This window comes from Stegostoma tigrinum, chromosome 27, assembly GCF_030684315.1.
Source record: "Stegostoma tigrinum isolate sSteTig4 chromosome 27, sSteTig4.hap1, whole genome shotgun sequence".
In the NCBI taxonomy this organism is placed as follows: Eukaryota; Metazoa; Chordata; class Chondrichthyes; order Orectolobiformes; family Stegostomatidae; genus Stegostoma; species Stegostoma tigrinum.
This window is the reverse complement of record NC_081380.1, coordinates 14,322,965-14,350,505: the sequence shown is the minus strand read 5'-3', so window position 1 is coordinate 14,350,505 and position 27,541 is coordinate 14,322,965. Positions and strand designations below refer to the sequence as shown.

The 27,541-nt window shown below is 40.4% G+C and overlaps 1 protein-coding gene across 11 annotated transcripts in view; it reads left to right on the top strand.

Annotated features, from left to right (window-relative positions):
- The window catches only part of elna (elastin a), a 229,937-nt gene that overhangs the window by 43,844 nt on the left and 158,552 nt on the right, over positions 1-27,541 (top strand). For all 11 annotated transcript variants that reach the window (XM_059655517.1, XM_059655511.1, XM_059655521.1 and 8 more), the window contains exons 4-8: positions 6,057-6,122; positions 9,995-10,081; positions 17,794-17,862; positions 23,597-23,626; positions 26,485-26,547. In XM_059655517.1, coding sequence (XP_059511500.1) covers positions 6,057-6,122; positions 9,995-10,081; positions 17,794-17,862; positions 23,597-23,626; positions 26,485-26,547 — 315 coding nt within the window. The remainder of the gene's footprint in view (positions 1-6,056; positions 6,123-9,994; positions 10,082-17,793; positions 17,863-23,596; positions 23,627-26,484; positions 26,548-27,541) is intronic.

Genomic DNA, 27,541 nt, shown 5'->3' with positions numbered 1-27,541 from the left:
CAGATCAGATTATGAATTGAAGCCTGGTTAAATTAAGCCCTGTGGGTGTAAAAGAGAGAATTCTTGCATGGTGTGCATACTGCAAAGGAATATTTTTGGATTAATGGGATTATATTTTTCAAAACTTTAAACATTAAGGTTTTAGAGTAGATTCGTAGCTCGGGTTGCGGTTGGTTGGCTCGCCGAGCTGGTTCATTGTTTTTCTGCAGACGTTTCATTACCCTGCTGGTAACATCATCAGTGCAGTCTCCAGTGAAGCACCATTGTGTTTTTCTGCCTGCTATTTGAACTCTGGAATCTGTTAAACTGGATTACCTCCTTTCCAGTTTTCCTTCACGGTGGAGTATATATGAGGTCAAGCTCTGTGTTTGTTGATGGCTTACTTCATGGAGTACCAGGCTTCTAGGAATTCCCATGCTTGTCTCCGCCTTGCTTGTCCTAGGATCGTGGTGTCATCTCAATCAAATTGGTGGTTCTCCTTATCCATATGGATAGAGATGAGTGAGTATTAGTTGTGTCTTTTTGTAGCCAGTTGATAATCGTGTACCCTTGTTGTTAATTTCCCTCTGGTGTAATGTTTGTCACAGTCTCTGCAGGGAATCTTGATTATGACATTGGCCCTGTCCGTAGTGGGTCTTTGGTTCGGGTGAGCAGTTGTTGTAGGGTTGATGTGGGTTTGTGTGCTACTCTGATGCCCAGTGACCATAAGAGTCTTGTGGTTCAGATGTGTTCCTGATGTAAGGTAGTGTGATGAGTGTGTCAGGGCGTGTAGTATCTTCCTGGTGTCGTTTGTGTAATAGGCCTCTTGTGACCCAGTTTTTTGAGTATCCATTGTTCTTGAATACCCGGATGAGGTACTCTTCTTCTCTGCATAGCTGTGTGCTGCTGCAGTGTATTGTTGCCCATTTAAGTAATGTTCTCACACAACTTCATTAGTGTGTGTTAGGATAGTTGCTGTCGAAGTTCAGTACTTGATCAGTGTGTGTAGCTTTCCTGTGTACCTTTTGTTAGGAATTCCCTATTTGTCCTGCACTCTACCTAGCTGGACGTCATGGTAGAGTGCAGGACAAATGGGGAATTCCTAACAAAAACATGGAGTTCGACCCCATATACACTCCACTGTGAAGGAAAACCGGAAGTGAGGTAATCCAGCTCAGCGGACTCCAGAGTTCAGATAGCAGCTGGGAAAACACAGCAGCGCTTCACTGGAGGCTGCACTGATGATGTTATCCAACATGGTAATGAAACGTCTGCGGAAAAAGACTGAACCAGCTCGGTGAGCCAACCAACCGCAACAAACTTTAAACACGTTTTATATGTACATAGCTTGGTTTATACTATTTTACCTTCATCTATTTTGCATAATAAACTTCGTTAAGTCCAAAAATGTACATACTGTGCTTGTGTTTCAGTCAAAAAAACAATTTTTGTTAAAAGCAAGAAAAAACAAAACATGATCCATCAAGCTAGATATCAGTCTCTGATCTGATTTGTCCTATAAAAATATCAGCTGCAGTTATAGTATTAGGTAGACGATGTATTTAGGTAAGCCTGGTTTATCAGCTTCTTAAAGGTGGTTGGAGAATTTCAGAGTCCAAATGGCATGACCTCACACTGGTATAAGTTTGGAGTTATAAAGGCAGAGATTTCCTTCACATGGGCTATCAAGGAAGCCTGCCAGTAATCCTTAAGTAAAAGATCGCCATAATGTAGTCTGCTTTACTATCACTACCTATGAAATTTTCCAACTGAACTACCTGATAAGACTCTGCTCTGGCCACTGCATCAACATTTCAGTAGTTGAAGCAGCGCCTTGTGCAGCCATCTAACTTGACCACACATACTACAGAGGACTACCAGCTACAGCTACAAGACTGTATCAGTTGGTGCTCTAAAGTGTAGTTAATCACCTTTCGAATATGGGCCTGCTTTGCTAGACTAGGTGATAGTGATGTTGCCTGATGAGAGGTACCTCTCTGATGTCCACATTATGTCGGTGCAGCCTCGCTTTGCATACACCCTAAAAGTCATAGAGTAGGCTTGATAGGTCTGCTGTTGTTCTGTACCTAGCTGAGCAAATATGAAGTCCAAGTTTACCGGTACTTCTGAATTGATTAGCTGAATAATAAGAGTTCAGAGTGCCCCCCCCAATGTCTCCCTCCAATTCATCCCATTACTATTCATATCCACTATGTTGCTGGCAATGCAACAGATCTGTTTGTCCCCTTCTTGGCTATGGTACTGCTATATCATGTTGCATGACACAGCCTTGTTTTGCCTTTCAAGTAATTTATTTCTCTGATCTTCTTTGTCACTTTGTCGGGACCACCATACGGTGCCTTTAATTGTTCACGTGAAATTGATTGGGCAACTAACATATCATCTCCTGGCTGAAAGGTTTGGGTGTTGGTAGCTTGGTTTGTCTTTTGTTTAAGCACAGTTTGGAATACTCTGAAATGTTCGCGGGCAGCTTCCCAGGCTGATAGTTCCTGTGGGAGCTCTGTAACAAAGATGAACATGGAGATTTCTTCCTCTGTTCTGAACAGAACACTCGGTGATTTGTTCCACAGACCCTCCACTTGGTGCTTGTGAGAAAATTCAAATGGAGTAAAACAAGTGGATTGAATGGGTGAGTTCCTGTGGTGAACAGAAAATAGATCTAGTCCCTTATCCCAGTCATGGCATTATTCAGTATGCCCCGATCATTGTGTTAGATACCATTATAGCATTCCAAGTGATTATAGGGAACATGCAGAAGGCTTCTTGATTGTACGCAGGATAGCTGTGACTTCCTAGAATATTTGAGTGATAAAAAAGAATTTTAGCCCTATTCTGACACAGACTATGCTGGGTAAAAAGTTGGATAAATTCTCTCACCACTGTTTTGACAGATGTGAGTTTCAGGGGAACAGCCTCTGGGAAATGTGTAGGCACATTCATTATGTAAAGGACATATATACTGGCATCCTGCTTTTGTTTTGGGCAAGGATTCCATAGAGTTGAATAATAATTTTGAATGGTTCTACAAAAGCCCACACAGGAATTAGAAGTGCAAGTTTTGTTGCAGGTAATGTGGGTCTTTCCCACAATGTGGTGAGGTATGACAGATATTGCAAAACTTTAATCCATCTTTGCAGAGCTGTGGCCAGTAAAAATGCTGACTGATGCAAGTTGGTTTTCACATACACCAATGTACTCAGCCATTGGAAATTTATGAGCTGCCTTCATTATTCCTATCTGGTACCTTGTCAGCAATACTACCTGCTGTATCGTTGTGCACACCTCATCTAAATTGCTACCTCAACCAGCAGTTGCTGAGCTTGCCTGATCATAAACTGTGTGATCACACAGTCAAGGAAAATGCCAGACACTTCCACCTGCTGCTCTTCATTCTCCCCAACCTCAACAGGCTTCTTGGAGATCAGTTGTGACGCTGTTACTTTATGATCTTGCCAGGTCATTGATGAATCTGAATATGGTCCCAAAACAAGTTTGCACCTTAGATGCACCCAGTAAAAGAGGATGGGAATATTCTCTCCTTAATCCTATTTCAATATTTTCCGTAGGTGATTTTGGATTATGATTCGTGGTCAAGATAGTAGGGATCTTTAGCGTATTGTACAAAAGGAAGTGAAAAGGATAAGTTGGGGCAGGCTTGTAGTGGGATATGGAAAAAAAAAGCTTTTCTCCTGAACTATTGATTCACAGGAAAAATGCGTTTTGCATATTTCATGCAATTTTCAGCAATTTCTAAATTCCGGTATAATTATTGATTTGGAAACACATGATTTACATTGGTTAAATAATTTTAACTTCATTGCAGTATCATACAGGCATATTTTCAACATTACTAGTATTTTGGCAGTGTGCATTCATTTACTAGGAGCTAAATTGGGCAGGTGGAGTACAAAGCTAAATCAGCCCAGGTTCAGTGTAGTCAACTGCAATCAATACTTGTAGAAGTTAGCAGGTTCTTCAACCATATCTGTGCCTGGAGGCTAGACTCTCCAGGCGAGTATCACTGTTATATTTGCCCAACTGTTCTGATGGACAGTTACTAATTGGAGTAATGCAGCCTGGAGTTGAGCTTTGGGATCATGCAGAATCCCTGTTGCATCTGATTCAGTGAGTTTGCCCTGCATCTGGAATCCTTCAAAAAATCCGCTTAAAGTATTCAGAGCAATTTAGTTTGCTTGAGCTTAGTGGATACCATGGAAAAGTTAGAGTTCGATTAAGTTTGACTGCTAGTAACTTTTTAAGCTGAATCACTGGCTCTTTTTGCGCAAAGATTTTAACAAACAGATACAAACTATTTGATAATAAAATGTGAGGCTGGATGAACACAGCAGGCCAAGCAGCATCTCAGGAGCTCAAAAGCTGACGTTTCGGGCCTAGACCCTTCATCAGCTAGCCCCTTCGTCAGCTTTTGTGCTCCTGAGATGCTGCTTGGCCTGCTGTGTTCATCCAGCCTCACATTTTATTATCTTGGAATTCTCCAGCATCTGCAGTTCCCATTATCTCTCACAAACTATTTGATACTATGTGAATGTAAACAAGAACTATAGACAATCTGAACGTAATACCATGTTTCGTGAGATTATTCAAGTGGCTGTCAGTCAGCTAATGAAAGTAATCTGGTAATAGATAATTTATTCAGGAGTATGAATACTGTTTGTAGTGTCACAACTAGGAATTCCAAACATTTGTGTTACTTGCCTGGAGCTAGAGTTAAAGAAATCTTGTTGCTAGAAAAGAACTTGGAGTTAAGGGAGAGGATACAGTTATCTTGGTCTGTGAAGAACCTAACAATATAGATAAAAATAAGAATGATATTTTAGCTGACAAGTTTTCAGGACTAAAGGATCCAAATTAAAAGAAGAACTTCAAGTGTATTAATTTAAGGATTGTTACCTCATCTGTGCAATCGTTGGATTGGACACCGAGTAAAAACAAAAATTAAATGCATTGCTTAAAAAATAGGAAGAGCACATAAACATTAGCACCATAAACTAATATGTTTAAATAGTACAGTCTTCATTTAGACACAAGATCAGGATGTTGCTAGCAAAGTAAATATGTATTGCGAATCCCTAATTGTCCTTACGAAAGGCTTTTAGAAAATTGTTGGATAGATCACTGAAATCATCAGCTTATGACAACAGCACAGACAATAAATAAAATCTTACATAACCAGAGGAAATCAGTTTTCTCTATAGAATCTTGGTTTAGTCCCACCGAAACTGCCATGCAATTCTGTTATTAAAGCAAACCTATCTTGGTATTTGAGAGCTAAGGAAGAGCTGCAAAACCGCAAATGCTTATACTGGTGAAGAAAACATTTGGAGGTGATATTTTTATTCTCTCTGGCTAATATCTGAAGCAGAACCAGACTTTTCGTAACTGTTTTAGCCACTATAGGACTTGAAGCTGCTCTATTGGTAGCATTAAGCACCACCCTCTTAACCACACAAGCTAACCAAAACACCATCTGATTTGACTCTTTACTGACTCCTTTTCTCCTCACTCAAATTTGTAATTATCCAAAACTCTGCCTGCATCCTAACTTCCATCAAATCATCAAGTCTCCCCCTTGCTAAAACCACATTGGATCCTGACTAAGGTGTTCCCATCGTTGTTTTTAAATCTGTCCCATATGTTTATACCTCTGTAACCTCTTCCAGCACTATAAGTCTCCAACATCTCAGTGATCCTCCAATTCGTGTTTCTTGTACATTCCCAATTTTAACCTTTCCACCGATAGATGAACAAATCTTCAACTACTTACTTGAACTTAGAACCAATCTATTTGCCCGGGGTTTTTTGTCATCTGACCTAGTACCTCCTCAGGTGGCATATGTAACTTCAATTTCGCACAGGCGGTGTGAAAAAAAGAACTGTCATCAGTGCTAGTTGCAAGTACTCCAACATGTAGATGATAAGAAAACAGCTGTATTCAATGGATGCAACTCATCTTGGGGTTTGCAGTTCAAGGTTTTGTACTACTTTGGTTATGTAAAATGTACATGGTACTAAACTAAATTTTCTTTAAATTCCAGGATTACCTGGTTCAGTTCCAGGGGCAGCATACCCTTACCAGGCTGGACCAGGAGCTGGAATTCTAGGTAAGAGTAATCTGCTTTATGGGAGACTTTTGTTTTCTTTTCCCTTTTTCTCTTTGAACTGTATGCTACCTTCCCTCGGACATAGTTCTCAGAATAGCAGGCTGTTCTGCTGTACATCCCATGTTTTCTTTTGAACTTGTTATAGTCATAGAATCATACAGCATGGAAACAGACCCTTGAGTACAAACAACCCATGTTGACCATAATCCTGACTAAATCAGTCCCACCTGCCTGTGCTGGGCCCATATCCCTCAAAACATTTCTCATTCATTTGCTTATCTAAATGTCTCTTAAACACTGTAACTGTACCTGCATCCACCACTTCCTCTGGAAGTTCATTCCTCACACGAACCGCACATGGTAAAAAAATTCCTCCTCATTTTGTCTTTACATCTTTCTCATCTCAACTTAAGAATATGCCCCCTTTATGTTGAAATCCCCCAATCTAGGGAAAGGACATCTGCCATTCATCTTATCTATACCCATTATTATTATATAAGCCTCCATAAGGTCATCTGTCAACCTCCTAAGCTCTAGTGAAAAAGTCTCACCCTATCCAGCCTCTCCTTATAACACAAACCCTCCATTCTCGGCAATTTCGTGGTAAATCTCTTCTGAAACCTCTCCAGCTTAATAATCTCCTTCCTATGAAAGGGAGAGCAGAACTGGACAGAGTACTGCAGAAGAGGTCTTACTAACATTTCCGTACAACCTCAGCATAACGTCCCAACTCCCAAGCTTAAAGATTTGAGCATTGAAGGCAAGCATCGTAAACGCCTTCTTAACTGTCCTATCTTTTTGTGATGCAAACTTCAAAGAATTATGAAGCTGAACCCTTAGGTCTTTCTGTTCTACAATACTGCCCAAAGCCCTACTTTTTTTAATCCTATACGTCTTGTCTTTGTTTCACCAAAATGCAATGCCTTGCACTTATCCAAATTAAACTGCACTCTTCAGCCCACTAACCCAATTGATCAATATCTCTTTGTAATCTTAGATAACCTTCTTCACTGTCCATTATACCACCAACTTTGGTGTCGTCTGCACACTTACTAACCATGCTTTCTATATTCTCATCTAAATCATTTATCTAAATGCCAAACAAAAGTGGACCCAGCACTGATCCCTGTTCTATGAAGTTGAAATTATGATATATTCTACTGTTACCAAAGTTCAATTTCGAAACTGATTAGCTTGTTTGCATTGCAGTATCTTCCAATGCCAGTCATATTCTAATAATATGTCCAGCAAAGGCTAGACAGTTTTACTACTTCCCTGGTTCTTCTCAGTTGCTATATATACGGATTTGCAATTATGCATTGCAGTGCAATACTGGCAGCAGAAAATACGTGTCTATTTTAGCTACAGGTAATAGCAGCAAAATCAAACTATATTGATATAGCACCTTTGACTTCTTGAAGTGCTGCACTAGATCATTATAAAACAAAATTTAATCCCATGTCACACAAGGGGTAGGAAAGATGCTCAAACTTTTGGTGAAAGGGATAGGTTTTAAGCCTAACCCTAACCCTACCGCAAGAAAAAGGTTAGGAACAGAGCACAGTGGCTTAACAAAGTAGTTCCAGAGCTCAGCACCTTTGCCACAGGTAAGGCCACATGTGGTGGAGTGATTTAAAATTGAAGATGCTGAATAGTACATTATTTGAGAAACTGAAATATTTCAGAGTTTTAAGACTAAAGAAGGTTACAGCGATAGAAAGATTGCAAGTCCATGGAGGCATTTGAAAAGAAGAATATAATACATAAAAAGAAGAATTTAAAATCAAGGCATTGCTTAACCAGGAGCTAGTTTAGAGCTGCAAAAAGGGCATTGATGGATGAAAGAACTTGGCACAAGTTAGAACACTGGCATAAGAATTTGTGATTACCTCAATTCTATGTGTCATGAGCTGAAGGATCTAAGCCAGAAGAGTGTTGAATAGACAATACTTGGATTAGTGAAGACATGAATAAGTGGTTCAGCAGCAGAAAAGCTAAGGAGGAGACAAAATTAAATTCTAGTGTGGATGAGAGGTAAGGAGCACGGCCATATGCTAGGAAACTCAGTGTGAGCCTAATTATAACACATAAATTTAAAACAGTCTAGTTCAGCTTCAAAAAGTTGCTTTGTAGCAGGGACGGAGTTGGTGGCTTGAGAATGACAATTGTGGTAGGAGGACATTTCTAATCATCCAATTTTGGATGCCTTCTGACAATTTTGAGATGGTGGTGACATTGATAGAGATGGTGATAAGAGTTCTGAGCATTTTCAGCATACGTGTGGAAATTCAGACTGATGACGTAGTTTTTGGATTACGTTGCCAAGGAGCGTCACGAGGAGGTGAAATAACAGAGGACTAAAGTTAGATATTTCCGTGAAATCGAAGGTTATTATGAAGAGATGGAAAGGGAAGCCATTGCAGGTGATTCCCCAATAAGAAAAAACCTGAATAATGTAGTCTTCTCCAACTGAACAAGGTGGAAAGGCTTTGAAAGAGGATAGCGTGGTCAACTAAATCAAATACCACAGAAAGATAGAGAACAACAAAGGGATAATTTACTTTTGTCAAGATTTCGTGGGATGTCATGTATGTGTTATAAAGTGGAGGTTGATTTCCCCCCTCTGAGGACCAAAACCAAAACACCCAACGAGCACCTCGCCCTATAATTTGTTAAAATGACTGTGAAGAGGAGTGTAACCTGTCTTTCAGCAATTTCTAGTGTTTAAATCAAATAAATCCCTGATACTCACTTTTGCAGTAACAAGTAACTATTTATTTATCCAATGCTAACAATGAATAAATTAACTAAACTATTAACAAACTGAACAAATCTCTTCTAACTACTAACTATTGCTGAATAACACATGATTCTAATAGTATGTTTTTCTAATAAATACAAGTCCCACTTGTGTAACAAAACAATAGAATTTAGTCTGTCAAAATTACATCCAGGTTACTTCTTCTGTCTGTGCCTTCTCCGTTGATTATTCTATCAGGAATGCCGTCTCTGTGAATTCTTTTGTTAAAAATATTAACAAGTTGTGCGGTTATTACCTTTGATATTTAGATGGTGCTTTCCAATAAGACTTATAGTAGTCTATGAGAGCCAGCAATTTTCTCTTGGGAGCTAACAAAGTGTTGAGCTGGATGAACACAGCAGGCCAAGCAGCATCTTAGGAGCTTTTATTCTCCTAAGATGCTATTTGGCCTGCTGTGTTCATCCAGCTCCATACTTTGTTATCTTGGATTCTCCAGCATCTGCAGTTCCAATTATCTCTTCTCTTGAGAGCTGTTAACTCTTACAGATAGCGGTTCGTTCTCCTGTCTTTGTCCAAACACCCTCCTCTTCTTATACTTTGATGACATCAATTTCTTAGACCAGGATTGGTCCTATATTGGCAAAGCCATTAGATTAAAATTTAATTGGTTTTTGGTATGTAAGTGCCTGTTTTAAATTGATTTGGCTAACTTCAAAACTTGTCTTGGCAACTGCTTGGCCTGCTAACTAAATGGCCTTTTGATACAAATGTTTCAATTCAGATGCTTGCCACGTACTTTCAAACTTCCAAACTGCTCACAGGCGTTTTTTTTAAACCTCTAAGCATAGAAACCGTACATTATTTTTAAAGGGATCACACAATGCTTGTCCCTCCCCAGCATTTTATAAACACCAAATTCTAACTTCCTGCCTCCCAATCCTCAAGTACGCTACCTACCTTCGCAACATATGACTTTGATAAGAGTCTTTTGGCATTGTGGAAGAGGAATTCCAGGAACGACAGGCATATATTGAGAAGTAACAACACATTTTAGAGTATTCAAAATTCAGGAAAACATGATTTTTAAGTTTATGGATTTTATACTTTCTAGGTGCTGGAGTTCCTGGTGCTGGAGTGCCCGGTGTTGGAGTTCCCGGTGCTGGAGTTCCGGGTGCACTTTTCCCTGGGTTATATCCAGGTGTGAGTCAATATTGTCTTGGAATGTGCGGGTATAGTAATTGCAACCTAGGTAGTATTTCTATGATTTAGAGAGCTGGCAATCCTATAGCTTTGGTGGTCTCCCAAATTCCTTACTTTACCTTTCCATTATATTTTGAGCACTGAAATTGTACTGAAACACCTTGAGTTAACTGTTTCAAATGTTTCTTTGCCAGCGGATAAAATTAATTTTCTTTGAGTCAAATAATAAATATTGAATGAACAGTCTTCTGACACTAATCTCACACTGCACCAATGGTTCAACACATTGATTTTTGAGAGGAAGAGTAACTAAAGCTTTAAGAAGCTGGCAAAATGAACCAATCATGAGTATAAATGGAATAAGGTTATGTACAATTGAAGTGCGATATAAAGCTATACAACATAAGACACCAGTTGTACTCAACATTACATAATAACTATGAAATAATTTCTGGAATACGTGCAGGGAGCTTTTCAAATTGCAGTTTTTGTGATATGAATTTATAAAGTAATCTCCTAAATTTGATTTGTTAAATCCTTCTTGAAGTTGTCAAAATGGCTTAGAGACATTGTTCCTCTTCCATGTTTCCTAAGTTCATGCTTTTTCGTCCTTTTCAGTTCATAGTTGTGTGGTGAATTGTGGTGATGGTGCATAATATACAATTGTTCTTCAGAAACTTAGGTTCTAAAGTAGAAGTAAATGGATTTCAGTTCTGTGAAGGGTGAAGGGTGAAGGGTGACTTTTTTTAAGGTTCATAAACTTTAAGTAGTGGGTCATAACAGCATTTCCAAAAATGTCAGATTACTCAAGTTAAATGATTAGTCAAGCTACCTGTTGAGATAACTGTTGTAGTGATTGGAACCAGGTAGATTTTGTTGACTAAGAGGATTGAGGTTGTTAACCTGGGTTAATCAGGAAGACCTGGCTGAACAAGGTAAACAGCTCCCCCGCCAACTCTATTTTGATTTGATCCCTACCCTCCCCTTCACTTGTTTTTAATGTAAACATTGCTCATTTTGAGCTTTGCTTGTTACTGGTTCACGACTGCCTGGGTGTTTTTCCTGGTGGTGGAAATGTGTAATAAAATTGTGTTTCACTTTGTGTTTACTGCCTCCTGCATTTATATACACACAACACCTACGCTGTGGGGAAGAATATGCACTACTGCTGTATGATAGTAGTCTAGGGGTTATAAGAAATAAAAAAAATAAACAGGGATTCAGAATGTCCTCGGTTCGGGCTCAGACTCCGAGCTGACTGGCTACAGACAGTGTACTGCACATAAGTAAATACAGGGTGACTTGGTGATGGGACACCAACATCTGTGCAGTTATTTCAATGGCGACAGGAAATAACAGTATGTTTTGAAGAACATTCGCTCACAATGGTCATCTTGGAGTTTGGGGTAAGCCTTTCTGGCATCATGTCTTTATTTGCGAAGCTTTACTCGTTTGATCCTGCCATCGAAGACTGAGCCTGGTATGTGGAAAGAGAGCGATATTTTTTCCAGGCTAATGACATTGGGGCAGATGAAAAGCAATGGGTAAACCTTCTGACTGCTTGCAGACCTGCAGCATTTTCGATTAAAAGAGGCTTACCTTTCCCAGACCCACCAGACACTAAACCTTTCCATGAGTCGACCGAGTTAGTTAAAGAATATTACAACCCCAAATCTCCTCTAACCCTGAAACAAGATTGGTTTTATTTGGCTGTTAGATAACTGGGGGAATCCGTATTAGGATTTTTGACAAGGTTAGAACAACTGGCAGAGACTTGTGATTTAGATTAAGCCTGAATGAGATGCTGAGAGGCCATTTGGTATGTGGGATTAATGACGTAACCATGCAGAAACGCTGACTGGCTGAAGCCCCACTGGACTCCAAACAGGCACTAGTTGTGGATGTGAGTTTGCTCGCTGAGCTGGAAGGTTAGCTTTCAGACGTTTTGTCACCATTCTAGGTAACATCATCAGTGAGCCTCCAGCGAAGCGCTGGTGTTATGTCCCCCTTTCTATTTATGTAGAAAGCGGGACATAACACCAGCGCTTCGTTGGAGGCTCACTGATGATGTTACCTAGAATGGTGACGAAACGTCTGAAAACTAACCCTCCAGCTCAGCGAGCAAACTCTCATGCAGAACCTCAACCTGAGCTACAAATCTTTTCAAAACTGCTAGGCACTAGTTGTCTTTAGAATATGCGGCAAGTGGAGCATGGGAACTACAGGGTATCCCAATGGAAGTAGACACCCTCACCTGTCCAAATTGAGGAACACTGGTTGAGTGTAGACATTTGCAGAGTCTCACACAGAGCATGTGCTGAGCAGAGGGACCCTAAGCCAGTCCCCAGCAGAACTCCACAACAAAGTCGAGCATCGGCCAAGTGGCCAAAAAGTTCTTCAGGATCTGGGCTAGCAAGCCATTTTAGTTACTTCAAGTATGTGGACTCGAGACAGCAAAGGAATGCTACAAGGCCTGACTTGAGTAAGAAAAAATGTGGGCTGGTACCCAGGAGGGTGCCCTTCATGGAAAGTCCCCTTACATGCAGGTTGGAACAATTAAGTTGCTTAGCAACATCCAAATTGGCACCAATTAAAATTAATGTTTGGTTAAATGGTCACACCATTCCCATGATGGTTTATACCAGTTCAGCTCTATCTGTGGTTGCAGAATCTCTCTTTCACAATATTCACTTGGGTCTCCAACTCTTATGTTTATGTAAGACCTCAGTCAGATTGAGAGCATACACTGGGGAACTGTTGCAAGTTAAGGCTACGACTTTGGTTCTGGTCTTCTATGAGAAGCAATTGGTGCATTAACCACTGATGGCAGTAAGAGTTTCGGGCCCAAGTCTATTGGGGCAGAATTGGTTGAGAAAGATTCACCTGGACTGGCTTAACATTTTTTGGTTAGAAAATGGCTGCTTCAGTGAAGTCGTAGTGAAATACCCAGGAGTTTTTCAGGAACGGCTTCGGACCATTGAAGGGGCCACAGCCACTTCAGATGTTGATGAGGAAGCAATTCCAAGATTTTGCAAGGCCTGCCCTGTGTCATTTGCCCTAGTGGGCAAACATGGACTTGGAATTGGGAAGTTAGAGAGCGAGGAAATCGTCAAATCAAAGCAGTTTGCAGAATGGCAGCACCAATCGTACTGATTGTGAAGCCTGTGACAGCTCAGTTCGCCTTTGTGGGGATTTTAAGCAAACAGTAAATCACTTCTCACAGCTGGATAAATACCCAGTCCCTCGCATAGAGGACCTGTACGCAAACTTGGTGGTAGGTGCTGTCCTTTAAGAAATTTGACATGAGCCATGCCTACCTGCAAATGCAACTGGATTAGGAGTCCCAGAAATACGCCACAATTAACCCCCAAAAGGGTTTGTAACAATATACAAGACTGCCACTTGGGGTATCATCAGCCTGCACCCTTTTCCAGCAGACCATGGAGAACATTTTACAGGGGCTGCCTAGGTTGCCATTTATCTAGATAACGTGCTAATAACTAGGAAGATCAATAAAGAGCACTTGGAGAACAAAAACAAAGTTGCTGGAAAAGCTCAGCATGTCTGTGAAGGAAAAGAAAGAGTTAACTGTTCTGAGGAAGGGTCACCGGACCTGAAATGTTAACTTTTTTTTTCCCTTCACAGATGCTGCCAGACCTGCTGAGCTTCTCCAGCAACTTTACTTTAGTTCCTGATTTACAGCATCCACAGTTCTTTCAGTTTTTATTTAGCACTTGGAGAACTTGGACATAGTGCTGAAAAGTTTCTCCCAGGCAGAAAATGTGTGTTCCAGGTGTTCCAAGTGATCTGCTTGGGTTACATATTCAACAAACCAGGATACTCCTTTATGGAAGAGATAGTGAAGGTGATCAAGGGAGCCCTGGCTCCCACGTACAGGAGCTTAGGTCTTTCCTTGGGTAAGTAAATTATTGCAGAAAATTCCTAAGTAAATTGGCCTCTATCTTGGGATCCTTACACCTGTATTGAAAAAGGGTCAGCCTTGGAAATGGTGGCATACTCAAGAAGTAACCTTTACAGAAGTGAAAAAGCAGCTATCATTTTCTAAGGTAACAAAGTGTGGAGCTGGATGAACACAGCAGGCCAAGCAGCATCTTAGGAGCACAAAAGCTGACATTTCGGGTGTAGACTCTTCATCAGAGATCACATCTCTGATGAAGGGTCTAGGCCCGAAACGTTAGCTTTTGTGCTCCTGAGATGCTGCTTGGCCTGCTGTGTTCATCCAGCTCCACACTTTGTTATCTTGGATTTTCCAGCATCTGCAGTTCCCATTATCACATCATTTTCTAAGGTGTTGGCCCACTGCAATCCAAAACGAGAGGTAGTGTGACATGTGATGCCTCCCTGATGTGTATCGGGCTAGTGTTGGCTCACTGTTGGCCCAACAAAGAGGAACACCCAATAATGTATGCTTCCCAGACTTTGGCTGATCCTGCACGCAAATATACCCAGATAGAGAAGGAAGATTTGCTGGTCATTTTGGTGTGAAGAAGTCATCAGTTCTTTAACGGACGGGAACTTATCATAGTAACAGATTGCAAATCCCTGCTCGGGCTACTGATGGAAGACAAGACAGTGCCACCTGTAGCTTCCAGTAGAATTCAGTGGTGGGCTCTTAGTCTCACCATGTACAAGAACACTTTCCAGGAAGCCAGATGGATAAATTCTAATGCTCTGAGCCACCTCCCACAGGCAGATACTCTACTATTGGTGCCTACCCTGGAAAAGTCCATTCTGGTTTTAAACTTGCTGGATAACCTGTGATGTTAACTCTTTTTCCCATCACAGAAGCTGCTGTATCTGCTGAATTTGTGCAGCACATTCGGTGTGCACTTGTTGGATAGACTGTCTTAGTCAATGATTTATACAGGAGAGTCATGTTGATCGTTTGTAGCTTGTCAGAACAGATACAAGAAAGGACAGCAACGGAAGCATGGTGTTCACTGAATTGTCAGAGTTTTGCCTGCTGTGCAATAAGTGGGGGAAGATAGAGGGTCAGTTCAGACAATAACTGACTGTAGACACAAAAATATCCTGTCCTAGCAAAACTGAAACAGCTGATGATAATGGAGGAGACAGTAGGGCCATCACAACCAGAGCTGAAACCTTTCTGGACCTGGCAAGATCAGATCACTGTAGAGGACAACATATATTAATTTAGGGAGCAAGAGTGTTTGTCCCGAGTAAAGGTTGCCACCAGATGCTAGCTAAACTCCACCAGGATTATCCAGGGGTTTCCAAGATGAAGCGAGTTGGATGCCCACAAAGCTGCATTGGTGGGGCAGTGCCCGGAGTGCCAACAAGGACAAAAATAGCCACCAGCGGTGGCCCCACATTCATGGAAATAGCCAGGTAAACCTTGGACACGGTTACATGTCGACTGTGCAGATCCTTTCATGGGCTCAATGTTCCTGGTCATTGAACATGCCCATTCAAAGTGGTTGGATGTGCATCTATTCAACAATCTCACGAATGGCAATTGAGAAGCTGTGAGCATCATTTGCGATACACTGACTCCCAGAAGTATTGGTCACTGGCAATGGGACGTCATTTACCACCAAGGAATTTGAGTATTTCGTGAAGTCAAATGGTATTCGGCACATAAGAACAACTCCAAAACAATAGATCCAATGGTCTGGCAAAAACAGGGGTCCAAACATTGAAAGCAGGCTTAAAGAGGCAGCCTACAGCATCACTTGATACCAAGCTATACAGGTTCTTGCTGGATTATAGGACCAGACCTCACTCAACAACAGGGAGAGTTCCAGAAGAGTTGCTGATGTGGAGAAGACTCCGTACTCTGGGGTCGAAGGGTGAAACAGCAGCAGGAACGCCAAGGACAGCCACATGCCTCATCTAAACAAGAGAGACCATATATTTTGGCAGACTAAGTTTGGTGCTGGAAACAATGGAAATAGCCCTGTATGGGTAAAAGATGAGGTGATATGAAGTGAGGTCCTGAGACTTACTAAGTTCATGTAGGTGAAGCAGTTCTGAGCAAACATGTGGATCACCTGAAAACTGTTCGAAGCAGGGAAGGAGCAAAACATCTGGTCCCTCAGAACAACCCAAAGGCCTGTCAAAAACAGTAGGGTCTCCCCTTCTGTCTAGTGTCAAGGAACTTTGTTGTTCAAGATGCATGCAGCCTCAATACTGTGTAACCGGAAGAAGAGGAAGAAACCCCCCCAAGATGTTCCACATGTAAGAGCTGGATTATGGTATGGTGTACAACCCCTGTGTCAGAGTCCACATCAGATGAAAGGACCTCAGGCAAAAACATTGCAGAAAAACTTTGAGAAAGACCAGGCCTACATCCCTAGAATTATGCAATCTGGTGGACCTTGTTGACTACAAGGTCCTTGATTGATTGGGTCAGGTTAACAACCCCAATCATGAAGCCCTTGCCAACCAAAACAAACAGAGGATTTAGAATCTTCTCAGTTCAGGGACTGACTCTGAGCTGGCTGGCCACAGCCAATGTACTGTGCATAAGGAAATAAAGCATGACTTGGTGATGAGATACCAGTCTCTGTGCAGTTATTTCAACTAAGTTGAGCTTTTATATGCCAGAGAAAGAGAAGCCGGGGGCATCAGCAGTTCTAATTTACGGGGTAAAGATCCACACCTTCTGAAAGGTAGTTTAGTTTTGGCAGTCCTCAGTGCATCCAAACGAAAAAGAAGTCTTCAGCTGTTTCAGCTGTCCATCTTAGACAAGACTAGGCAATTCCCTGAGTGTTTTTCGTAGAGTTCAGTGATTTCACTTGTGTCTGTGGTTTTTTAGGTTGACACAATAATGAAGAGAATCACATCTGATGAATTTGCACAAACTTTTCAAAAGGAAACACTTGTAATCTAACCAGTTGAGCAAGAAATTAAATGGTAAAGTAGGAGCGATACTTCATGGGTTTGGCTGTCTGTAAAAGATATTGATGGGAAAAAGAATTGAATCTTTCTTTTTACTTAATGATCACATCCTTCCAATTTGTCTTATGTTTAGTTTATTTTCTTACTGACATTCTTTTGTTAAAAATATTTGGAGGCTTCTTGACAATATTGTCAATGGTTGACCACCATGGTATCCAAATTACAACTTTCAAACTCTATGTTCAAGTCCAGTTTAATTCTGCGATTTGATTTATCCAGTATTACTATCACTTAGCATCATAATGACTTTTTATTTTTTAATTTTTTTTGATGTTATTCCCCTCCCAGATTTCACTATACTACCTCTTTTTGCACTAAATTGACCCTATCACTTTGTTGTTTTCCTTTCTTCTTGGCTCCTTGATGAAACCCCAATTAGGCTGCTTACTGCCAGCACAAATAGGCAACCATGCTGTATTGTACTTTGAAATTGCAATTGGTAGCCCATATTTCTTGAGCTCTGAATTTGCACAGTTTAATTAGGATCCTGCCTGGGATGCTTTTATAATGACCCAGCTTAAAATAGGTTGGATCAGATAGGACTTTAACTTTGACTGTCGCATTCAGATTTTAGGGCCATCATCGTTCCATTTATGCCCCACAGTCAGGTTTAAAATTGTATTTTAAAAATCCTTATTAAATTGTATTAAATATAGTTTTTATGTACAGAATGGTTAATTTCATAAGCCAAAGTGCACTGTACTTTTTTCTCAATTTTTTAAAAGCAAAAAAGTGCATTTCTCTGAAGCATTTTGTTTATATTTCAAGGCGCAAGAACTCACGGGCTGGGTGTACTACCGGGTGTACCAACTGGGACTGGTTTGAAAGCTAAACCAGGTAAGAAAGATTTGACACTTATGTTGAATTTTCCCTCTATTGGTAATATTTTGGAATATTTTAAGATTTGACTGATGCACTCTTGTACAAGATATGGGAATCACTATAAAAGACAAAGACATATCTGACAGCATTCGAACTATGTTAAATGTTAAAAGGTGCATTTGGGCCATACCTGAAATATTGGTATGAAGTATTGTTTTCGTTTAAGTTCTTTAATTGTACTGTAAATGTTTGTTGAGTTATGGCCTAATCTGAGACTGGACCAAAGTAGAGTGAGATTTCTGGAAAAGTTTCACTCCAGTGATTATTTTCAGCAGCTTGTGGAGGTCAAATAAGTTAATGGAAGTTGAAACAACATAATCTAATTGCTAAGTATGAACACTTATGGGGAGAAATCTGTTCACAGTGCTTCTTCTAGCAACACTATGCAGGCTTGCCAGTTTCATCAGAGCAGGCAATGCTGTTGCATGGGCTGCAGCACATTTGACATCATCATCATCATCATTGAAGAGCAACACATCTCTCATTGGTAACAGTCTTCAGCGCTGCCTGCAACCACACAGCGCTCTCACCCCACTCCCACTTCCTAGGGCATCGAAATAATCTGTGCAGCACGGCTAGAAACAAAGCTGCTTAATTTGAGTCAGTGGGTAAATTCACTTATCTTGATGCTTTCCAAAGCGGAAAGAACAGATTAAAGAAAATCTTCAGCAGTACTTGAACATACTGTCATACTTGAGCTCCATTTTGAGGTCCCTATGACAAGTCGGATGCATGTGTGTTACTTGGAGGTTTTACTTATTTTTCTTATTTCACTTCGGGTTTAGTGATCATAATTCTATTTGTTTTAAAATAGTTATGGAAAAGGATAAACCCTCCATAAAAATTAAAGTTTTTAATTGAGTAAGACAAATTTTAATGGTATGAAGCAAGAACTTTCAAAAAATGATTGGACTAGACTGTTGATAGGTAAAGGGACGTCTGGTAAGTGGGAGGCTTTCAAATGTGTGATAACAAAAATTCAGAGTCATTATGTTCCTATTAGAATGAAAGGTTGGTAGGATTAGAGAACAACAGATGGAGATATTGAGGTTCTAGTTAAGAATTAAAAATGTGTGAGGGAAATCATGTCTCTCGATCTTGATTCCGAGTTTTTTGAGGAGGTAATCCACAAAATTGATGAGGACGGAGCGGTAGATTTTTTTGACTTGGACTTTAGTAAAGCCTATGATAAGGTTCTGCATGGTAGACTAATTTGTAAAATTAGATCAGAGATAATGGGAACTTCAGATGCTGGAGAATCGGAGATAACAAAGTGTGGAGCTAGATGAACATAGCAGGCCCAGCAGCATCTTAAGAGCACAAAAGCTGACCTTTCCAGGCCTAGACCCTTCATCAGATTACGTGGGATTCAGGGTGAGCTTTCCAATTGTATACAAAATTGGGTTTATGGGAAGAGACAAGGGGGTGGTGGTCTAGGATTGTTTGTTGGACTGGAGGCCTGTGGCCAGCGGTGTTCCACAGGGATTAGTACTGGGTCCACTTCTGTTTGTCATTTACCTCAATCATTTAGATTTGAATGTAGGAGGCATTGTTAATGTAGTGGACAGTGAAAAATTTTATCTAAGGATACAAAAAGATCTTGGTCAATTGGGTCAGTGGGCTGAAGAGTGGCAGATGGAGTTTAATTTGGATAAATGCGAGGTATTGCATTTTGGTAAAACAACCAAGGGTAGGATTTATACAGTTAATGCTAAGACCTTGGATAGTGTTGTACAACAGAGAGACTTAAACATTCAAGTACATAATTCTTTGAAATTTGCACCATATATAGATAGGATGGTTAAGAAGGTGTTTAGCATGCTTGCCTTCATTGTTCAGACCCTTGAGTATGTGAGTTGGGATGTTACATGCTGCAAAATGCTAGAGTCAATTATTAAGGACATAATAACTGAGCATTTGGGAAGTGGTGACAAAATTGGTCCGAGTCAGCGTGGATTCACTAAAGGGAAATCATGCTTGATAAAGCGTCTGGAATTTTTTGAGAATGTGACCAGTAGAGTGGAGAAGGGTGAATCAGTAGATGTTGCGTATCTGGACTTGGAAAAAGCTTTTGACAAGGTTCCACACAAGAGATTAGTTAAGAAGATGAAAAGCCTTGGTATCAGAAGTAATATATTGACATGGATAGGGAACTGGTTGGCAGACAGGAAGCAGAAAGTTGACATAAATGGGACCTTTTCGGAGTGGCAGGCAATGACGAGTGCCACAGGTTTCGGTACTAGGACCTCAGTTGTCCACAATATACTTTGACAATTTGGATGAAGGCATTGAAAATCATATTGCTGAATTTGCAGATGACTGTTAGCTGGGTGGTAGTATGTCCTCTGAGGAGATGCTAAGAGGCTGAAGGTTGACTTGGACAGACTGGCTGAGTGGGAAAATACTTGGCAAATGCAATATAATATGGATAAATTTGAGGTCATCCACTTTGGTTGCAAAAACAGGAAGGCAGATTATTATCTAACTGGCGACAGTTTAGGAAAAGCTGAGATGTAATGAGACCTGGGTGTTATAGTGGAATAGTTGCTGAAGGTTGGCATGCCAGTGCAGCAGGTGGTGAGGAAAGCTAATGGCATGCTGGCCTTCACAGCAAGATTTGAGTATTGGAGTAGGGATGTCTTGCTGCAATTATACAGGGCCTTTGTGAGGACACACCTTGAATATTGTGTGCAGTTTTGGTCTCCTAATCTGAGGAAGGACATTCTTGCTATTGAGGAGATCCAGCGAAGGTTCACTTGACTGATTCCTGGGATGGCAGGACTGACATGTGAGCGAAGAGTGGATCGACTGGGCTTGTCTGCACTGGAATGTAGAAGAATGAGGGGATATCTCATAGAAGCATATAAATCCTGTTGGGACAATAGGCTAGATGCAGGAAGAATGTTCTCAATGTTGGGGAATTCCAGAAAAAGGGGTCACAGTCTAAGAATAAGGGGTAAGCCATTCCACGACTGGGATGAGGAAGAATTTCTTCCCTCAGAGGGTTGTGAACCTGTGGAATTCTTTTTCACAGGAAGCTGTTGGGGCCAGTTCATTAGACATATTCAAGAGGGAGCTGGATGTGGCCTTTGCGGTTAAAAAGATCAAGAAATATGGAGAGAAAGCAGGAATGGGATACTGAGATTGCATGACCATATTGAATGGTTGTGCAGGCTTGAAGGACCAAATGGCCTACTCCGCCTACTTTGTATGTTTTTATGTATATGTTGTACAGTCCATTGATGAGAACTCTTCTGGAGTACTGTGTTCAGTTCTGGTCTCCCTGTTATAGGGAGAAGGTTCAGAAGTGATTTACCAGGATGTTGCCAGGAATGGACGGTTTGAGTTATAAGGAGAGGCTGGATGAGCTGGGACTTATTCACTGGAATCTAAGAGGGTGCAAGGTCACCCTATAGAAATTTATAAAATAATGAGGAGTACAGATAAAGTGAATGGCTGAGGAATTTCAAGACTAAGGGGTATATTTTTAAGGTGAGAGAAGAAAGATTTTAAAAAAGATATGAAGGGCAATTTTTATTTGTGTGGTGATTGGTTTGTGTACGGAATGAACTTCCAGTGGATGTGGTGAATGTGGGTACAGTTGCACCATTTAAAAGATGTTTTGTTAAGTACTTGAATAAGAAATATTCGGAGGAATATGGGCCAAGTGCAGAAGATGGGACTAGTTTAGGTTGTGACTATGAGTCAGTGCAAACTGATTGGACTGAAACATCTGTTTCCATGCTATAGGACTGTACGACTTCTTGATTTATTATTTGCTATTTATCTACACAATACAATGGGCACCACTATCTCTGATTATCCTAATCACTAAAGTTACTCTAATGTGATTCAAAGCTAACATCATTACTATCAGTTATTGTCCTCCCAGGCACTTTTGTTTTTAACACTTGGGGTGAAAATGTCATTTCTCTAACACAAGGAAGTTGATCCCCTTCTAAAGGGGAATTGGACTGGTAGCTGTTTCTGACTTGGATCATGCATCATTGCCAGCTTTTTCATGCTAGTATGAGCATTTCCCTGCATACAATGATCCCAGCTGATGTTATTACTGGACAAGACTGATCCCAAGATTTGGCTCATGACCCGAAATCAGCATTTGGGTATAAGGGATAACACAGTGTGGAGCTGGAGGAACACAGCAGGCCTGGCGGTATCAGAAAAGCAGGGAAGTTGACATTTCGGGTTGGTACACTTCAACCCGACCAGAAACATCAACTTATCTGCTCCTCTGATGCTGCCTGGCTTGTTGTGTTCCACCAGCTCCACACTGTGTTATCTCTGACTCCAACATCTGCATTTCTTTCTATCTCTGAGTGGGGATAAGGGATTCTTTTTTCAGGTTGATGACCCATATCCAGTAGGGTTCCACAGGGATCAGTGTTGGGACCACAACTATTTACTATTTTAGTATTAAAACTATTTTAATGATGTTGAGAAAGGAAGTGAATATACTATAGCCAAATATACAGGCAGCACAAAAATGGGTGGAAAGTCAGGTTACAAGAGGGATACAAACAGTTTACAAAGAGATATTGTTAAGATAAGTAAGGAAGCAAATTGGCAAATGGAGTATAATTTGGGAAAATGCAAAAGTTGTTCATTTTGGAACGGAGACCAAAAGAGCAAAATGTTATTTAAATGGGGAAAAACTGCAGAAAGTTGCAACACTCAGGACTTGAGAATATTTGTGCCTGAAACACACACAGCTAGCACACAGGTACAACAGGTAATCAGGAATGATTTTGGAATATTGGTCCCTATTCCAAGGGAATTGGAGTTTAAGAGTAGGCAAGTCCTATAGCAACTCCAGTGCTATGAGCAGTTATGGTCCCCTTATTTAATGAAATAAATTGTTTCATTGGAGACGTTTCTGATAAAGTTCACTAGGATGATTCCTGTTATGGAGGATTTGTCTTATGAGCAAATGATAAACAAGTTGTAACTCTACCCATTGGAATATAGAAAAATGAGAGGCTATCTTATTAAATGCTGAGAGGATGTTTCCCCTCATGGGAAAGTCTCAGTCAAAGAGCATAGTCTCAGAATAAAAGGATGCTTATTTAAGACTGAGATAAGGAGGAATTTCTTCTGTTATATCTGAGGCAACATCACAAAGCATGCAAGCAGCTCCAGACCAACAGTGCTTCTTGGGATATGCAATAGCCTTTTAGGGATGGCACAGGCTCCAGGGATGCTGATCTGCCAATGCATATCTGAGTAGTGGCAAGTTCTTCTGGGTGCGATGAGATGGTAGAATTCAGTCAGTATCAGGTGAGACAGACACCCCAGGGTGTGGTGAGGTACGTTTGGGACAATATGACAAGAAATCTCCCTGGGCCTCCAGGAGAGAAACTCTTCATGAAACTCAACTAAACTGACACATAGCCAAAATATTAAGATTCAGCCCTTGTTATCCCTAACTTCCCAAGATGTCCAATAAGCGTCTAAGTGTGTCCTTGTTGATAGAAAACTAAATGATCTTTGTAAACTAGGAACATTTGCCAGTTTACCAGTGCAAAACTTCAAAAAGATTGTATAGAGATCAGTAAACAAATTGTTTTCAATATGTTTGGTGAAGCCCTTCTTTCACTAGATGTTTACTGAGTAATGTTTAGAATAATTTCCCATTGCATTTTGTAAATTGTCTTTCTGGTTTTTATTGCAGGTGTTGGTGGTCAGTATGGATACCCAGCAGGTAAAGATAGATTATCTTAATCTATACCCAGTTTAATGTAAACACTTGTAATGTAGTATAACCAAAATAAACAACCAAAAATAGGCCGTAAACCGAAGCAAGTCAACATATATCCTATTACCTGTTAAATATATTGCTGTATGGATTAGAATCAAGTGGACAAAATTACTGTAAATAGGAAGCCCATCATGCAAAACATTATCAAATGACTTTTGGAAATCCTTATACATTACACCAATTGAGTAACATAATCAACCATCTGTTACTTCATTTAAAAAACTCAATCTAATTAAACCATACCTATCCAACTGACTGCTAATTTTACATCAGATTATTTGTCAATGTTTTCCACTATTGATATTAAACTGCTTGGTCAGTAGTTATTATGTTTATCCTTAAAATCTTAGTCAAAAAAAGGGTTCAACCTTTGCAATTCTCTTGTACTCTAGCGCCATATTCATTTGGTACAGGAAACTGAGAGTTTATTCATGTAGGTATTAAGAATTTAATAAAGAATATTTTGAAAAGGTATGAAACTAAGACATTTGATATTCAGAAAGATACGGTTGTTATTGTACAAAAAAACAGAAAGTTAGCATGCAGTTTGGAGAGCAGTGGCATTTGGCCCTTGTTTTAACGAAATTTGGCAAATTGAATCCACAGTTGGCAAAGTGGCAGGAAGCTAAGGATGGCGGTTGAGGGGTGTTTCTCTGACTGGAAACCTGTGTCCGATGGGCTCCCACAGGCATCAGTGTTGGGGCCCTTGCTGTTTATGGTCTGTACAAATGATGTGAATGTCAGAGGGTTGATCAGTAATTTCGCAGATGATACAAAAAATCAAAGAGGTGCTAAATATGGAGGTGTATAGCTTTAGATTACAGGAGGATGTCAAGCTGGTAAGAAAGGCTTACCGCTGGCAAAGGAATGCAATTTTGATAAATGTGAGGTAATGCACTTGGGCCGGACAGACAAGGCTAGGGATTACATCATGGATGGTATGCCCCTGGAAGGCACTGAGGGTCATGCCCACCAGTCATTTAAGGAATCAGGGCAAGTGGATAAAGTGGTTAAGATTTGGGATATTTATTAGCTAAGCAAAGAGTTTGAGAGCAAGAAAGTTATGCTGGGACAGTATGAAATGTAGATTAGACCACAGCTACAATATTATGTGCAGTTCTAGAATCCACTTCGTAGCAGGGGTGAAATAGCAGTGGAGAGATGCAGAGAAGATTTACCAAGATGTTGCCATGGCTAGAGAGTTTCAGTTATGAAGAGAGATTGAATAGATCACAGTTGTTTTCTTTACAGCAGAGGAGATTGAGAGAGGTCACGATTGAGATATGTAAAATTATGTGGATTATAGATAGGAAGAAACATTTCCCTCTGATTGACGGATCAATGACTGTGGGCATAAGTATAAGGTATGGAGCAGAAGATTTAGCTAGGGGAGGTGTGAGGAAACATTTTTTTCACTCAGATGGTGATTGGAATCTGGAACTCACTGCCTGTGAGTGTATTAGAGGCAGAAACCCTCATAACCTTTGGAAAGTATTTTGAATTTATTTGTGATGCCAAGGCATATGAAGCTAAGGGCCAAGTGCTGGATAATGGGACTAAACTAGTTATGTTTTTGCTTTTGACCAGCACAGACATGATGGGCCAAAGTGCCTTTTTCTATGCTGTAGATATTTAAAAAATGGAACAAAGAAGTCTTGCCAAAATTGTGTAGGACTTTGGTGAGATCACACTGGTGTGCAGTTTTTGTCTCCACATCTGAAGAAGGGCATACTTGTCTTGGAAGTGATACAGCAAGGGAGCATTAGATTGATTTCTTGTATGAATGGGTAGTCTTTTAATGAGAGCTTGAATAAATTGCAACTTATCTTTTCTGAAGTTTAGAAGAATAAGAGATGGTATTTGTGAAACATCAGAGATTTTGAAGGTCCTGGATAGGGTGTTAGCCATAATCAATTTGAACTGCAGAGTAGGATGAGGGGCCAATTGAATTACTCTTGCTCCTTTATTTAGTGTTGTAAAACATTTTTCACATTCTTCACAAGCTAGACACTTACTTTGTAAAAGGCAATTCATTAATTTTCCTTCAGAGATAATGGGAACTGCAGATGGTGGAGAATCCGAGATAACAAAGTGTGGAGCACTGCAGGCCAAGCAGCATCTTAAGCTCCACACATTGTTATCATTAATTTTCCTCACTTTGTTAGTAAGTTTGAATGACCTCAGCAATATGTTTGTACATATTGTAATTCAATTTCCCCTGGCTGCAAGTTGCATAATAACTAGAAATAAGCCTCATGATTTGCATAAAATGACATGTGCACAGAAACAGTCCACTCAATTCAGTTGGCCTACATTAGAAGTTGTGCTGCTCATGAACTTGCTCCTATCGACTGAATCTAATCCTAGCAATGCATACTTACAATGTTTTTTCTTCTTATGTACTTATTAACTATGTCTCAAATACATCTTTATTACTTTCCTCAACTACTCCATATTATAAGCAAGATCCACATTCTAATTGTTCTGGGTAAGAAAGTTTTGTTTCCTGAATTCCTCATTGGATGTATGAATTGCTGTTTTATTGATGTAGTCAAGTTTTTGGGCTCCTGCACAGAAGGAAATATCAACTTTACAACTGCCTGAACAAATTTTAAACTGTTGTGTCACCATTCAGTTTTCCCTTGTCTAAAGAAAGGAATCTCAGCCTCCTTTCAAAAATATACCCAGTTGTTCTTACTACAAGCTCAGAATATGAATCTCATCACCCCCTTGGCTTGCCTACATTTAACTGTATGTTAAAATTGATTTCATTACTTTAATTGTCTTCTTTATTCTGATAGGTTATGGTGGCTTTGGAGTAGGAGTACCTGTTGGTTATCCTGTGCTATCTCCTAAACTACCAGGTATATACAGTTTTTTAAAATCATATTTAATAATACAAATGATTGCGTGGAGAAAAAGTGAGGGGTTATAGCAGAGTCGAAGAATGAGCGGCTAGAATTCAGCAGAGTAACACATTTCCTTTATTTGGAATTGAGATAAGAAATTGGGCATTTACTCTTTTGGGGACTCTGAATACCACAAGTGCTCTGAAATGGCATTCACGGCTCACTTGCATATTATGAGGTGAAACACAATGTGTAGTAGTGGAGGCACCACAGCATGTACAGTGAGTGCCCACCAGAATTATGCAGGACATTGACACCAATTAGCATTCGGCACTGATTTGGAACTTAATAGTCCAGCCCACGTTGTAACTTAAACTTACACTTATTAAGCAGCAGGAAGGATTGCCTACCTGTGTATTTTAAATAGATCATTAACCTATGAACTAGTTGCTACTTAATTTCTTCTGTCTGTTGGTATGATTCTAGAAGTGTTTGAAGGGCATTTTGTAGTGCGTTGCTAATGTCTTTACCTCTGAGCTAGACCTGAACTCAAGTCCCAACTGCTCCAGGGATAACAATGTACGGAGCTGGAGAAACTCATCAGACCAGGCAGCATCAGAGGAGCAGGAAAGCTGATGTTTCAGGGTCGGGACGCTTCTTCAGAAATGGGGGAGGCAAAGGGGGCTCAAATAAATAGAGATGGGGGTGCGATAATAGCAGGTAGATAGTGCAGCAGATAGGTAGGAGAGAAGACAGACAGGTCAAGGAGGCAAGGATGAAACCAGTAAATGTGAGCGTAGGTAGGAAGTGGGGATGGGGATTGGTCAGTGAGGTGGGAGGACCAGATAGGTGGGAGAGATGACAGATAGGTGAAGGAGGCAGGGATTAGAGGGGGCTGGTCTTGGGATGAGTTTGGGATGGGGAGATTTTGAAGCTAGGAAGCTCCACATTGAGACCATTGGGTTGTAGACTTCCAACACGGAATATGAGGTGCTGTTCCTCATCGTTG